Below are 14621 nucleotides of genomic sequence, written 5' to 3'. Positions count from 1 at the left end.
GGATTGTACCTGTGTGAGCTCCATTCTCGGCAATCAGCTGATTTCTCTCCTGCCTTGTCTATCCGACTCACAGCTGCAGTGGGCGGGGCCGAGCCCTCCCGCTGACGTCAGCTGGGGAGGAGGGGGAGAGCGGAGATACAGAGCTCCGAGCCGCCGACAATCAGCTGAGAGGCGGGAGCAGAGCTCAAAAAGATACAATCCTGCAGTTTTACATTATACAGGCACAGGGACAATTAGTATAATGCTGCAGAGAGGATGGCAGCATGTAATATGTGAAATGAGAGCAGCAGTAGTGAGGGGAGCACTGGTAGAGCAGAGACAGACAGAGAGGGAAGGGGGGGGGGGGACACAGGAGACAGATAGCAGGCTGCAGCTTATGGAATCACACAAACAGACCACGATGCCAGGGCTCAGCAGCCATGATTATGGTGGTCTATTTGCAGAGGGGAGGGCATAGCTAGACAGGATCAGCCAGGTATTTCAGGTGATAAGGGGGTCCAAATGACACAGCACAAGCACTGTGCTGTATAACATGCTTTAAGGGAACAGGATCTTAACAAATGCTTTAACCTTTTTTCATGTATGGTTTGAATATGAGAAATATATGTTTAATAGTTGCGTGTACATTTGGAGAGAGTGTTAGTTTAAATTTTAATATTATATTGCGTGGCACTGTGGAACATCGAATTATTTACTGGTTACATGTGGGAACATGGGAAGGTTGAATTCCTAAAGGCAAATATACTGTGCATTGCAAGTGCAGTTGCTCTCGATCTGAAGGGAAGCTCTGCTGATATTTGTCAACCAATCATGTGCAAGCAAAAATGCTGTTTTTTTTTTTTTTTTTATTCTCCTTGTATGTGATTGGGTATTCTTTGCAATGTGAAGCTTTACCTCAATAACTAAGCTCTGGAGCAAGTGTCCTTGCAGTGCACAGATGGGTTGATTTACTAAGGCAAGTAGACTGTGCAGTTGCTCCAGAGCTTAGTAAATGAGGTAAGGCTTCACTGTCAAAAGAGTACCCAATCATGTGCAAGGAACATAAAAAATAAACAGCATTTTTGCTTGCACATGATTTGGATAATGGAAATCCGAAGAGTTTCTGCTCATTTACTAAGCTGTGGAGCAACTTTTTCAGTCTTTTTCCCTTTAGTAAATCAACCCCATATAGTGTCTGCATTAGTCGTGGCTCAACCATATACATATATACCCGTCACATACATTTATTTGCAGATTCCCCCCTTCCGCCAGCCTGTTCATTCATTTTCTTTTTTCGATTTTTTTCCTTTATTTTCACTAGGTGATGTAGACAGTAACACACTTCCTGTCTTAAGGGCTATACACACAGGCCGAATATCGGGTTATAATACCGAATTATGTTACGCAGTATATCTAGATTGTTTTATAGCACAGGTCTTATTAATTGATGGTTTGGAGTAGCATGGCACAGTATAATATACTTTGAATATCGGATGGCATTGAGCCATTGGCTGAGAGCGCAGATTAGGTGCCGATCTGCAGACATTTTTCGGTCATTCCCTTCGACAGAAGCCGGGTGCCATACACACGGGTGGAATGTCGGCCTGTTTCTATTGAACCGGTAGATGCCATCCGGTATTCGGCCCATGTGTATGGCCCTTAGGACAGGAAGTGTGTTACTGTCTAGATCCCCTAGTGAAAATAAAGGGAACAAAAATCTTATAAAGAAAATGAATGCAGTGCAGCCACCATGTTTAAGAATTAGTAATGTCTTACATTTTTGTTTTTGGGTTTAAAGTGTTCTTAAAACCCAGGTCCTTGCATTCACTATATCTGGTCTCTCACAGTACACAGAACATGGAAATGCAATCATTTTAGTAAATATAAACTGCTAAATACCTTTTCTCATCAGCAGATTATCGCAGTCTTGTGACTCCTATCAGTGTCTGGTTAAAGCTTGTAGGAGTTTTCATTCTCCTATGACTGTCCTATGAGGCTGACCCTGTGTCTAGACATTGCTGATTGGCCCTGTGCCGATCACATGCACCTTCCCCCCCCAAAAAAAATCTCTAGCAATGCACACCAAACTGAGCATGTGCAGAGTGCCCCCAAGGCTCTGTTCTATCAGCAGATGGACTGGGGACTGTGGAAGAAGGGGAGGATCAGATAAGACAGGATCAAAGGGCCTTTTTACAAAATGCAGAGGATTAACCCCTTAGGTTCCACAGTGAGTATAACATGCATGCTTTACTGCATATACAGACTAATTTTACTGTTGTGGGTTTAGTAATACTTTAATACCGTTTTAAGCCCACTTCACGATAACCTGGCTGCTTCTACACTTTGTTTTATTTGATAAAATTAAATTCCATGTACTTACTGATTGGTTGCTCATATGCCTGCTTCCAACTATACTACTAACCAGCTCATTATATTATCCATTAATCTTGAAGAATATAATTCTCTTCGCTGCTATACAGTTCATCAGTCAATTATGTTATACTTTATGCTGAAACAAATTAGTCTTGCACTTCCTTTGTTCACCAGTTGATTATATTATTCATGTTGAAGTAAAAGTGTTCTTGCACTTACATTGTTCACCCGATGACTATGCTCCATTAATATTGAAGAAAAAAACGTGTTTACATCTGCAAGACTAATCACATAGCATAGCAAGACAAATGTTTACTACTATTGCAGAGTGATGGCGACTTGTTAATTACCATGATAGCCCATTTTTACATGAAGCTCTTTAAATACATTGTTGATCTTTTGTGATTTATACAGCTCCTCTTTGTGTAAGGGGGATGATGAGTAAGAACCATTATGCTTAGTACACACGATGAGAAAATCCGGCGAAAAATACCATTTTCCGAGCGATCGTCTGAAATTGTGATCGTTAGTACACAGCTTTTTAAGCACATCGAGCACAAAAATTGTTCTTCTACGATACCAGAACTAACAATTTTTGTTTAATCAGTACAGTATTTGTCCATAAAAAAATCGAGTGACCAAGACCGTTTATGCTCAGATACTAAAGAATATATTACAATACATTGCATTACATTACATTACATTACAACAACGCGGGAAGTTGTATTCTGTCTTACGAGAATCTTTGTAACCCTAGTGACCTATTCGTTTTCGATAGAGACTAGCATGCAAAAAAAACGGATAATAATTTGTCTGATATTCTTATCGTGTATGCTAGGCTTTTCTATGACCTTTTATATATTTATTTATTACAGGTACTTGTATAGCATCGTCGATTTACGCAGCACTTTACATATTGCACAAATTAAGTTTAAAAAAAGGCGAAAAATTTATGATCATAAAAAAAAAAAAAAAAAAAAAAATCAAGGGAAAGGAAGTATATTGGAATTTTGTGGAATTTGGTGATGGGTTTTACATAGATGGATCAGTAGAAGATCAATATAATTCATTAGCAATCTATACTATTAAACCCCCCCTTTTTTTAATATAATATAATCTTATATATTATCCCGTGAATAACATATTAATACTGGAGGTATAATTGTAGTATAGATATTGGATTCTCTCTTTTTAATTAGTAATATACAGTATTTGTCTGTGTTTGTAGTCATTTTTTTTTTTTTTTTAATTAATAAAATGTGTATTTTTTTTATAATCATAAGTATTTTATTGATGATTATGCATGGAATTTTTTCCAAGAAAACACATGCAATAACACCAGTAATCTTTTTATAGCTGTGTAAATAAAGCCTATGGATCAGTAAAACGGCCATGAGTTCAGAGCCGTAAAATAAAAATACAAAGTGTTACGTTTGAGTGCCGTAATATACGCATGTATACGGGCATAAATTGCAATACTGGCAGCTAGAAGAAGATGAAGAAGAATTATACGTATGTATACGTATGTTTATGTGCCTATACATACGTATATGTAAGGTCTTTATGGAACATTTTACTCAGTGTCTTTCTGTCAACAAGATCCTACATCATTAGTAAATTATGTCCGTGTGCAAGAGGCCTTACTTGAAATTAAAAGGGAACTACAATGAGGGGAATTCATTAAAGCTGTTGTGCCACTTTTCTGGTGTTAATGCCTCTTGTTACCTGTAATGCGCCAATTCATTAAGCATTTGCAACACTTTTTGATTCTGACAGAGACTCGTGCACCAAATTCCGGTAGTTCAAAAATGTGCCACTTTTACTTTGTGTCGCATTGAATGCTCCATTTCTACATTGTATCTCATTGAATGCAGCAAATTCAAAAGTGGAGCGAATTAAGACCAGCTCTCGTTTGGTGTACAGAGAGAAAAACTGTCTCAGACAGATTTTCTGAAAGTGTCTCATGTGCATTCTAAAAGTGGCGTACGCCAAATTCAAGTAAGAGTACTAGACCGGTACATGAATTTGGCAAATTCTTCACCACTTTTAGAATGCATGAGAGACACTTTTGCAAAATCTGCCTGTACTAGTCTTATTGAATTCCAGGGAATGTGTTTTCCTTGACTGTTCTTTTTAAAGGGGTTGTATAGGTTTGTGTTTTTTCACCTTAATGCATCCTATGCATTAAGGTGAAAAAACACCTGGCAGTGACCACACCCCCCCGTTTTACTTACCTGAACCCTGGAACTTGTCCCACGGGACACGCCATCTCTCGGCTAGGTGGTTCTCAGCTGTTGATTGGATAGATTAATAGCAGCGCAGCCATTGGCTCCTGCTGCTGTCAATCCAATCCAATGACACGGCCGCCGAGGGGCAGGGCCGAGTCCTGCATTTAGCGTCTTTGGACCCCAAATGCTGGACTCAGGAGCGCGCCCGCAAGGTAACCCCCCCGAGAGAGCGTTTCTCCTACTCTGTGCAAAATGAGCTGCACAGTGGAGGTAAGTATGATATGTTTGTTATTTTTAAAAAAAAGGAACCTTTTAGTATCACTTTAAGTCACTATTGCAACATTTATATTTACTTTTTCATGTAAATTGACCTAATACTTGTTTGCATTTATTATCCAACTTTATATAATCTACTTAGTGAATATACTTAGTACTTAGTGAATATATGTGTGTGTGTGTCCGACAGTACAATCAGCAGCCTAGCTGAACAGACACTGAGCAGATACAATAGGATGAGCTACCTAGGGAATACGTTGGGTTCAGTGACATATTTTGGATCCGTGCTGACTGCTAAACTTGCATTGAGATAATAATAGGAGCACTAACGCACAATTACTGTGCATGAAACTATTTGATACAAGTAAATATGGCAACCCTCATGTAGATATATATAATTACAAATTGTAAAAAGGAAAATATTTTCAATTTCTGAGGGTCAATTCCTGAGATATAAATATACACAGTATCTCACAAAAGTGAGTACACCCCTCACATTTTTGTAAATATTTTATTATATCTTTTCATGTGACAACACTGAAGAAATGACACTTTGCTACAATGTAAAGTAGTGAGTGTACAGCTTGTATAACAGTGTAAATTTGCTGTCTCCTCAAAATAACTCAACACACAGCCATTAATGTCTAAACCGCTGGCAACAAAAGTGAGTACACCCCTAAGTGAAAATGTCCAAAGTGGGCCCAAAGTGTCAATATTTTGTGTGGCCACCATTATATCCCAGCACAGCCTTAACCCTCCTGGGCATGGAGTTCACCTGAGCTTTACAGGTTGCCACTGGAGTCCTCTTCCACTCCTTCATGACGACATCACAGAGCTGGTGGATGTTAGAGACCTTGCGCTCCTCCACCTTCCATTTGAGGATGCCCCACAGATACTCAATAGGGTTTAGGTCTGGAGACATGCTTGGCCAGTCCATCACCTTTACCCTCAGCTCCTTTAGCAAGGCAGTGGTGGTCTTGGAGGTGTGTTTGGGGTCGTTATTATGTTGGAAAACTGTCCTGTGGCCCAGCCTCCGAAGGTAGGGGATCATGCTCTGCTTCAGTATGTCACAGTACATGTTGGCATTCATGGTTCCCTCAATGAACTGTAGCTCTCCAGTGCCGGCAGCACTCACGCAGCCCCAGACCATGACACTCCCACCACCATGCTTGACTGTAGGCAAGACACACTGGTCTTTGTACTCCTCACCTGGTTGCCATCACACAGGTTGACACCATCTGAACCAAATAAGTTTATCTTGGCCTCATCAGACCACAGGGCATGGTTCCAGTAATCCATGTCCTTAGTCTGCTTGTCTTCAGCAAACTGTTTTCTGGCTTTCTTGTGCATCATCTTTAGAAGAGGCTTCCTTCTGGGATGACAGCCATGCAGACCAATTTGAAGCAGTGTGCAGCGTATGGTCTGAGCACGGATAGGCTGACCTCCCCAACCCTTCAACCTCTGCACCAATGCTGGCAGCACTCGTACATCTATTTCCCAGACAACGTCTGAATAGGACGCTGGGCACGTGCACTCAACTTTTTTGGTCGACCATGGTAAGGCCTGTTCTGTGTGGAACCTGTCCTGTTAAACCGCTGTATGGTCTTGTCCACCGTGCTGCAGCTTAGTTTCAGGGTCTTGGCAATTTTCTTATAGCCTAGGCCATCTTTATGTAGAGTAACAATTCTTTTTTCCAGATCCTCAGAGAGTTCTTTGCCATGAGGTGCCATGTTGAACGTCCAGTGACCAGTATGAGAGAGTGAGAGCGATAACACCAAATTTAACACACCTGCTCCCCCTTCACACCTGAGACCTTGTAACACTAATGAGTCACATGACACCGGGGAGGGAAAATAGCTAATTGGGCCCAATTTGGACATTTTCACTTAGGGGTGTACTAATTTTTGTTGCCAGCGGTTTAGACATTAATGACTGTGTGTTGAGTTATTTTGAAGGAACAGCAAATTTACACTGTTATACAAGGTGTACACTCACTATTTTACATTGTAGTAAAGTGTCATTTCTTCAGTGTTGTCACATGAAAAGATAGAATAAAATATTTACAAAAATGTGAGGGGTGTACTCACTTTTGTGAGATCATATATCGATAGATAGTTATATTGTATAAAACTCTATCTATCTATCTTTTTTTTTTTGTAGATAGCTATATATGAGAATATTTATAAGAAACTGATAGAATTCCTTTAACAGCATCATTAGGTCCTCATGTACATGAAGTCATGGGGCAGGTTAACGCTGTGATGTGGAAGAGACAATGTATCTTTAAATAATCCCTGTGAGATCCAGCCAGCCATCATGCAGATTGAGTGTGACAGGGACAGCTGTGACATATCGGTTTTGACACACTTCCATAGCACAAGTTAGTGGCTTGAGGTGACTCATGTCCTTCCCTTGATTGTGCCCTCCGCTGCAGGACAACACAACGATGCTCGGATGAACCTCGCCATCGCTCTCACTGCTGCCAGGTACGGGGCTGCCACAGCCAATTATACTGAAGTGGTACGCTTGCTGAAGAAGACAGATCCGCTGAACGGCAGGGAGCGCGTTTGCGGCGCACGCTGCAGAGACGTTCTAACAGGTATCAGACTTGTAGCCTGTTTGTGCATTTTGTAATACCTAATTTCAAACAAAAAGATGCTTTTCATTTCTTTCCTGTATTTTCCTGTATATAATGCATTGTAGGACCACAAGAGCCAAAGAAAAAGTACAACTTTAGCTTTATCTAAAAGATCAATAAATAAAATGTTAGGTATGTAAAGGTTTTTCATACCTGAACAGAAATGGAAGCCTTTTTATGCCCGTGTGGTTTTTTTTTTTTCCTTTGCAAGGGGCATTTAAAAAAGAAATGTGACGTTCACCAAACATTTGCTGCAGGTGTATCTTCCCAGCGCTGAACTCTGTGCACAAAAATGTAATTTAAACATTTAAGTAGCCACAGTGGATATAAATCTCCTGTGCACCAAATACCTTTGCAAACCCAGATATACTTATTTGAAAGCAGCACCAACATCATCACTATGCAGCACATAACTTGTGCAGAGCGCAGAGCTGTGGGAGGGACCCAGCGGACTCCACCCACTGCAGACTGCAGAAAACTACAGAAGGGGGGGCGTAGACAAGACCAGGCACCCTGCATAAGGAAAGCGAGCAGCAGTGACCGGTCTTTATTTCAGGAAACTCCTGCACAGAGGACACCACACAAAGCACACTACGATTCATGTAAGACATTGGTGCCCAACCGCTGGCCCGCGGGCCACATGTGCGAGCCCTCTGATGTGGCCTGCGACCTGCTCTGGGATGGCGGGTTGGCAAGCCCAGATCGTGGGTTCCCGAACCCGCCATCCGAGAGCATCAGTGCTCTAAATGGAGCTGGCACTAGAGGAAGCACAGCTGCGAAAAGGGCAGAGCCACATAAGCTGATGCTTCTTATGTAGCGCCGGCTCCTGTCCCAGGCGGAGTGATTCGAATTGCACTCCGCCTGGGACAGCAACAGCCAGCTATACCTGTAGCAAGGGGGATTCCTGAATCGCAGATTATTATTTAAAGGTCAGTTTACATTCTAAAATCACAGTGTATGTATGGGCATATCTCTTCTGCTGTGGTTACTGGGCTGCTTTCAAACTGATCCACAAGTGCACCTGCACTGAGCCATACACTTCTGTTATTATCTGCGAGTTTGGTGAGTTTTCTGAAAGAGCACCACACCTGCATAGAGGTCTATGGCAGCAGTGCAGCTATTCCACAGGAAAGCCACAGGTGCACTGCGCTGCCCCCACAGTACGGGTAAACGGAGCCCATCAGTGTGAAAGCAGCCTTAGGCCCCTTTCACGTGATCGGTTTGATTGGGTCTATCTGTCCAATTTTCAGGTGGACCCAATTGGACCCTCCAATCACCTCTATGGAGCGGCAGGTATAAACAGACTTGTGTTCGTTTACACCCACCTACCTCCAATCCGATCTGCTAAAAAAAAACAAAAAACGAATGTGATCCATCCCCTTCCCTCTGGGCGAATCGGAGGGCCCATAGAGTAGAGCGGGCTGTGTCCCTGTCACGGACCTGTCATCCGCCCACTCCACTTATTGTGACCCGCAACCGGTTACCAAGTTGCTTAAGTGGCCCTCGCTCTTCAAAAGGTTGGGCACCCCTGATGTAAGAACACAGAAGCCTCTTCTATTTGGACAATATTTACTTTGAATTATAGTGATTGATTCACCTGCAGTGCATGTTGCTGAGGGCCCATTTACACCATTGCTTTGCGGTAATGCGCATTAAGAGCATTGGTGTGATGTGGTGCCATATTTTCTAAATGGCATCCTCAGGGTTGTCTTGCGCCAGAGCACCTGAAACTGCTGGAGAAGGTATGGGGAATTGATTTCAATCCCACAGGTGGAGGAAGCAGAATCCTCCCTCCAGCAGCTATTGCAACCCTGCACTGTGCTCTGTTCTGAATGACAGGAGTGACGCTGGCGTCACTCCAGACATTCAGGTAGCTGGAAAACAGAGGGCTCATCGGCTGTCAGTGCTCCCTCTCCACATAGCAGCTCTGTACCTAGGGAAAGTGTCCTTTCTGCCCACCCCTTGTCCCGGCCCTGCAGGGAAGATCCCCCACTTGTCTGTAGCTTGGGACAGCTTGCAGGCACAGCTCAGCAGTGCACATAGCAGAGATGGGAAGACTTTTAAGGCTGTGTGCCAGCAACACAGTACATAAGTAAGTGCAGGAGCAAGACGGTAATTCTTTATAGACTCTCAGGCTTCTGAATAATTTTTTAAAGTACATGACAGACAATTAGCATTTTCAGAAGTCTGCAAAAAGATACATATTTTTCTTATGATGGGTATTGAAGACCAGCTCCACTTGAAGCTAATATTTATTTGTCATATGATTAAATGCATCTTGCCTTCTATAATTTGTAGAAATCCAGTGGTAAGATGTCCTCTTCTCCACCCAACAGCAGCGACTATTACAAAACCAAATATTGATGTCAAACTTCTCTACATTGTAAAACACACATTAGTGTCCCATTGTTGGTGTCAGTGGATGAAGATAGTGCTATGTTATTAGTATTAGTAGAAGGATTAGTGCCCTATCATTGGAATCTTGAGTGTGGAGAAGAGTGCGCTATTGTTGGTGTGAGTGGGAGGAATAGTCCCCCAAGGACCTAGTTAAAGGCAGGCAAAGATTTGATTCCCGCCAACGGGCCGCAGTTTAGGAAGCACTGTAAGAACAGCTGTTATAAAATACATTCTAGATTAGTAAAAAATCATAGAAAAGATAGGGTTCCCTCTGTATAATTGACAGATGTTGGACAGATTGCCTAACATTTTTCATATTATTGCCCCCAAAAAATCTTCAAAGATATAGGTTTTACAAGTCATGTACACCATGAGGTTAATTGCAGCTTTTCTATCACAGGGCAAGAGTTTGATGTCCGCGCCAAATGTGTTATCAATGCCACCGGACCGTTCACAGACTCTGTGCGCAAAATGGACAATCAGGAGGTCAGCAAAATCTGCCAGCCAAGTGCCGGCGTGCACATTGTCATGCCTGGATACTACAGGTAACTTTAATGTGATTCACTCTTATACCTTAGAATAGATTTATATGTTATACCAAGCTATAAATGGGCCCTAACTGGACAAAGGGACAAATCCCTTTTTAAATGTTTTTTTTTTAAGCTAAGCCCTCGGTATAATGCCAACGGGTGGGATCTACAAGAAAACTTTTTTTTTTTTTTTTTTTTTTTTTTTACCATGCAGACCCATTTATCTCAGATATTGGAAATCTAATATATATATATATATATATATATATATATATATATATATATATATATATATATATATATATATATATATATATATAGTTGTGCTCAAAAGTTTGCATACCCTGGCAGAAATCATGAAATTTTGCTGTTGATACTATGACGGATCATGCCAACAAACTGTCTTTCATTTAAAGTTAAAAAGATCCTGTTCCCTTAAAGCATGTTATACAGCACAGTGCCTGTGCTGTGTAATTGGCCCCCTGTATAACCTAAAATACTGATTCTTCTTGGTTCTGCCCTCCCCAATATAAACTGACCATAGTTTATCATGGCTGCTGAGCCCTGACATCGTGGTCAGTTTACGTGCCTCCATCATCCGCAGCTCCCCTATGTCCCCCCCCCCGCCTGTCAGCTTGTTACAGTGCTGGTCACTCCCCTTCTGCTGCATTACTAACTATTGTATATTCTTGATATCCCCTCTGTTAAATAATGATATGTGTCCCTGTGTCTGTGCTATATAACAAAAAATGCAGATTTCTACCTTACATCAGAGCGTCTCCCAGCGCTCACGTGACCGCTTGCCTCTCCTCTCCTCCTCCCAACTGACATCAGCGGGAGTTCTCGACCCCTCCCGCTGTAGCTGTCAGCCTGGGAGAAGAGAGAGGCGAGGAGTCACGTGAGCACTGGATTTAAAAATATATCCAAGCCCTTGAATATGCCAGTCAGTACTGTTCACTCCCTTATTAAGAAGTGGAAAAGTCAGGGATCTCTTGATACCAATTGTGGACCCTGAAACAACCACGCCATCTTTTTCTAGAGCAGCCTGTATTTCTCCTGAGGTTACCTGTGGGGTTTTTCTTTGTATCCCAAGCAATTCTTCTAGCAGTTGTGGCTGCAGTCTTTCCTGGCCTACCTGACCTTGGCTTGGTATCAAGCGATCCCTGCATTTTCTACTTTTTAATAAGTGATTGAACAGGACTGACATATATTTAAGGCTTTGGATATCTTTTTATATCCTTTTCCATCTTTATAAAGTTCTGTTATCTTGTTAAGCAGGTTTTTTGATAGTTCTTTTCTTCCCCTATGGCTCACTATCTAGGCTGCTCACTGCATCCGCATCCGAGCTAACAAACTCATTGACTACTTATACACAGACACTAATTGCCATTTTAACCTGTGTGTAACCTTCTGTGTCTATACCAGGCCAAACATTCCAGGGGATGGAAACTTTTGATCAGGGCTATTTGGATGATTTCTGTTTATTATTATTATGATTTTAAAAAGGAGCCAAACAACTATGTGATGATAAATGGCTGCATGCGATCACTATCCTTAACCACTTCAGCCCCTGAAGAATTTACCCCCTTTCTAACCGGGCCGTTTTTTGTGATATGGCACTGCGTTGCTTTAACTGACAATTGCGTGATCGTGCAACGTTGTACTCAAACAAAAATTGTCCTTTTTTTTCCCACAAATAGAGCTTTCTTTTGGTGGTATTTGATCACCTCTGCGGTTTTTATTTTTTGCGCTATAAACAAAAAAAGAGTGACAACTTTGAAAAAAACACAATATTTTTTACTTTTTGCTATAATAAATATCCTAAATTTAAAAAAAAAAATATATATATTTATTCCTGAGTTTAGGCCGATTTGTATTTTTCTGTAAATTTTTGGTAAAAAAAAAATCACAATAAGCGTATATTGATTGGTTTGCGCAAAAGTTATAGCGCCTACAAAATAGGTTATTGACTTATAGCATTTTTATTATTATTATTTTTATTTTTTTATTTTTACTAGTAATGGCAGCGATCTGAGATTTTTATCGGGACTGCGACATTGCGGCGGACTGATCAGACACTTTTGACACTTTTTTGAAACCATTGACATTTATACAGCGATCAGAGCTATAAATAGCCACTGATTACTGTATAAATGTCACTGGCAGGGAAGGGGTTAACACTAGGGGACAATCAAGGGGTTAAATGTGTTCCCTCACTGTGTGTTCTAACTGTGGGAGGCATGGGACTGACTAGGGGAGGAGAAAATCGTTCATACTTACACATATACTAGGAACACACGATCAGTCTCCTCTCCCCTGACAGGACGTGGATTTGTGTGTTTACTCTGCTCTGTCAGGAGCGATCGTGGGTGCCCGGGAGACATCGTGGCCTCCAGACATGTGCATCGGCTCCTCAGTGACACGGTACGCACGCCCCCCCCATACCGGCGGAAAGTGGAGGATGACATATGATGCCCACCCAGGATGGGAGATCCCATCTGCGCACGTGATTTGACAATACGCCAGGAATGAAGTGGTTAAATAAAAGACAGTTTGTTGGCATGAGCTGTCATATTTTCAATATCAAATCCAAAATGTCATGATTTCTGTCAGTTTATGCAAACTTTTGAGAACAATTTGTGTGTATGTATATATGTGTGTGTATGTACAGTCCCTGACAAAAGTCTTGTCGCTTCTCTATTTTGTAGAAACTCCTGCTATTAACCTGACTTTTAATTAATCAATTGGTGTTAGAAATAGCTCATATGAAAAGCTAAAGCCCTCCCAAATGTTGTTAATGCACTGAAATAAATTAGTTTCACTGAAAAAAATGTATCATTTAATCAAGACAGACAGGTCCAATTTTGGCAAGACAAAAGTTTTGTCGCCTATACAGAAATTGAACAACTTTACTGAAAATTCAAAAATATGTCAGCAAATTAAGTAGTGGTGCTGTAAGATCCAAATTTAGTATCTTGTATGACTTCCATGAGCTTGAAGGACAGCATCCATGTGGTTTGGCAAGGATTCATACAATTTATTGATGAAGTCATCAGGAATAGCAAAGAAAACAGTCTTGCATGCCTCCCAGAGTTCATCAATATTCTTTGGTTTCGTCTTCCATGCTTCATCTTTCATCCTACACCACATATGCTCAATGATGTTCATGTCTGGTGACTGGGCTGGCCAATCCTGGAGCATCTTGATCTTTGCCTTAAGGAACTTTGATGTGGAGATGGAAGTATGCGATGGAGCACCATCCTGCTGCAAAATTTGGCCTTTTTTATGGTTGGGAGTATAAGAAGTAGCTAAGATTTCTTGGTATTTTAGACTATTGATGTTGCCTTCCACCCTGCAGATCCCTCGCACACCCCCATACTGGATGTAACCCCAGACAATGATTTTGCCTCCACCAAACTTCACTGTTTTCTGGGTAAATCTCGGCTCCATGCGGGTTCCAGTAGATCTCCTGCAATATTTGCGGCGACTGTGGTGTAATTCAACAGAAGATTCATCTGAAAAATCCACCTTCTGCCACTTTTCCAGAGTCCATCCTTTTAGCAGGCTGTGGCCCTTGGCAAATGCCACACGGTTTTTCAATCGACTTTTGTTTAGTGCTGGGTTATGGACAATGATTCGACCATGGAGGCCATTTCGAGACAGAATCCGACAAACTGTTCTGGTTGACACAGGGACTTCAGGTGACCAGGTCTTGTGGAGCTCTGCTGCAGTGGAAAATGGGCTGGCCTTGGATTTTCGGGCCAACAAACGGTCCTCTCGAGCAGTTGTCTTGCGGGGTCGGCCTGACCTGGCCTTGTCCAAAACGTCTCCAGTCTCTTCAAATCTTTTTTTTATCCAATGAACTTGACGCTGAGACACATTGAAGGTGTCTGCCACATCAGCAGCGGATCTGGTCTTCAGCCTCTTGATAATCAACACTTTAGTCTCCGGGTGATTCTTGGGCATGTTTGCAGAGGTCTAGTTGCAGTTGAGAAGGTCTAGTGTACTGGTGTTCTTTTTATACACACCTGAGACCTAATTGATCCATTATTAGTCACAGGTGAAGCTCATATAACAAGGCGACAACACTTATGTCTTGGCAAAAATTGACTCAATGGGCTTTACCAAGCTGTGAATATTAGAATACTTTTTGTCAGTTTCGTTTTGCACTGAAACATTATTGCAAAAGCTGTTGGGATT

At 41.7% G+C, this 14621-nt stretch overlaps 1 protein-coding gene across 2 annotated transcripts in view; it reads left to right on the top strand.

Annotated features, from left to right (window-relative positions):
• GPD2 (glycerol-3-phosphate dehydrogenase 2) overlaps positions 1-14621 on the top strand; it is a 369873-nt gene that overhangs the window by 136400 nt on the left and 218852 nt on the right. For both annotated transcript variants that reach the window (XM_073634130.1, XM_073634131.1), the window contains exons 7-8: positions 7291-7455; positions 10292-10436. In XM_073634130.1, the coding sequence (XP_073490231.1) occupies positions 7291-7455; positions 10292-10436 (310 nt within the window). The remainder of the gene's footprint in view (positions 1-7290; positions 7456-10291; positions 10437-14621) is intronic.

Source organism: Aquarana catesbeiana, linkage group LG06 (genome assembly GCF_042186555.1).
Source record: "Aquarana catesbeiana isolate 2022-GZ linkage group LG06, ASM4218655v1, whole genome shotgun sequence".
In the NCBI taxonomy this organism is placed as follows: Eukaryota; Metazoa; Chordata; class Amphibia; order Anura; family Ranidae; genus Aquarana; species Aquarana catesbeiana.
This window is presented reverse-complemented; position numbering and strand designations above follow the sequence as displayed.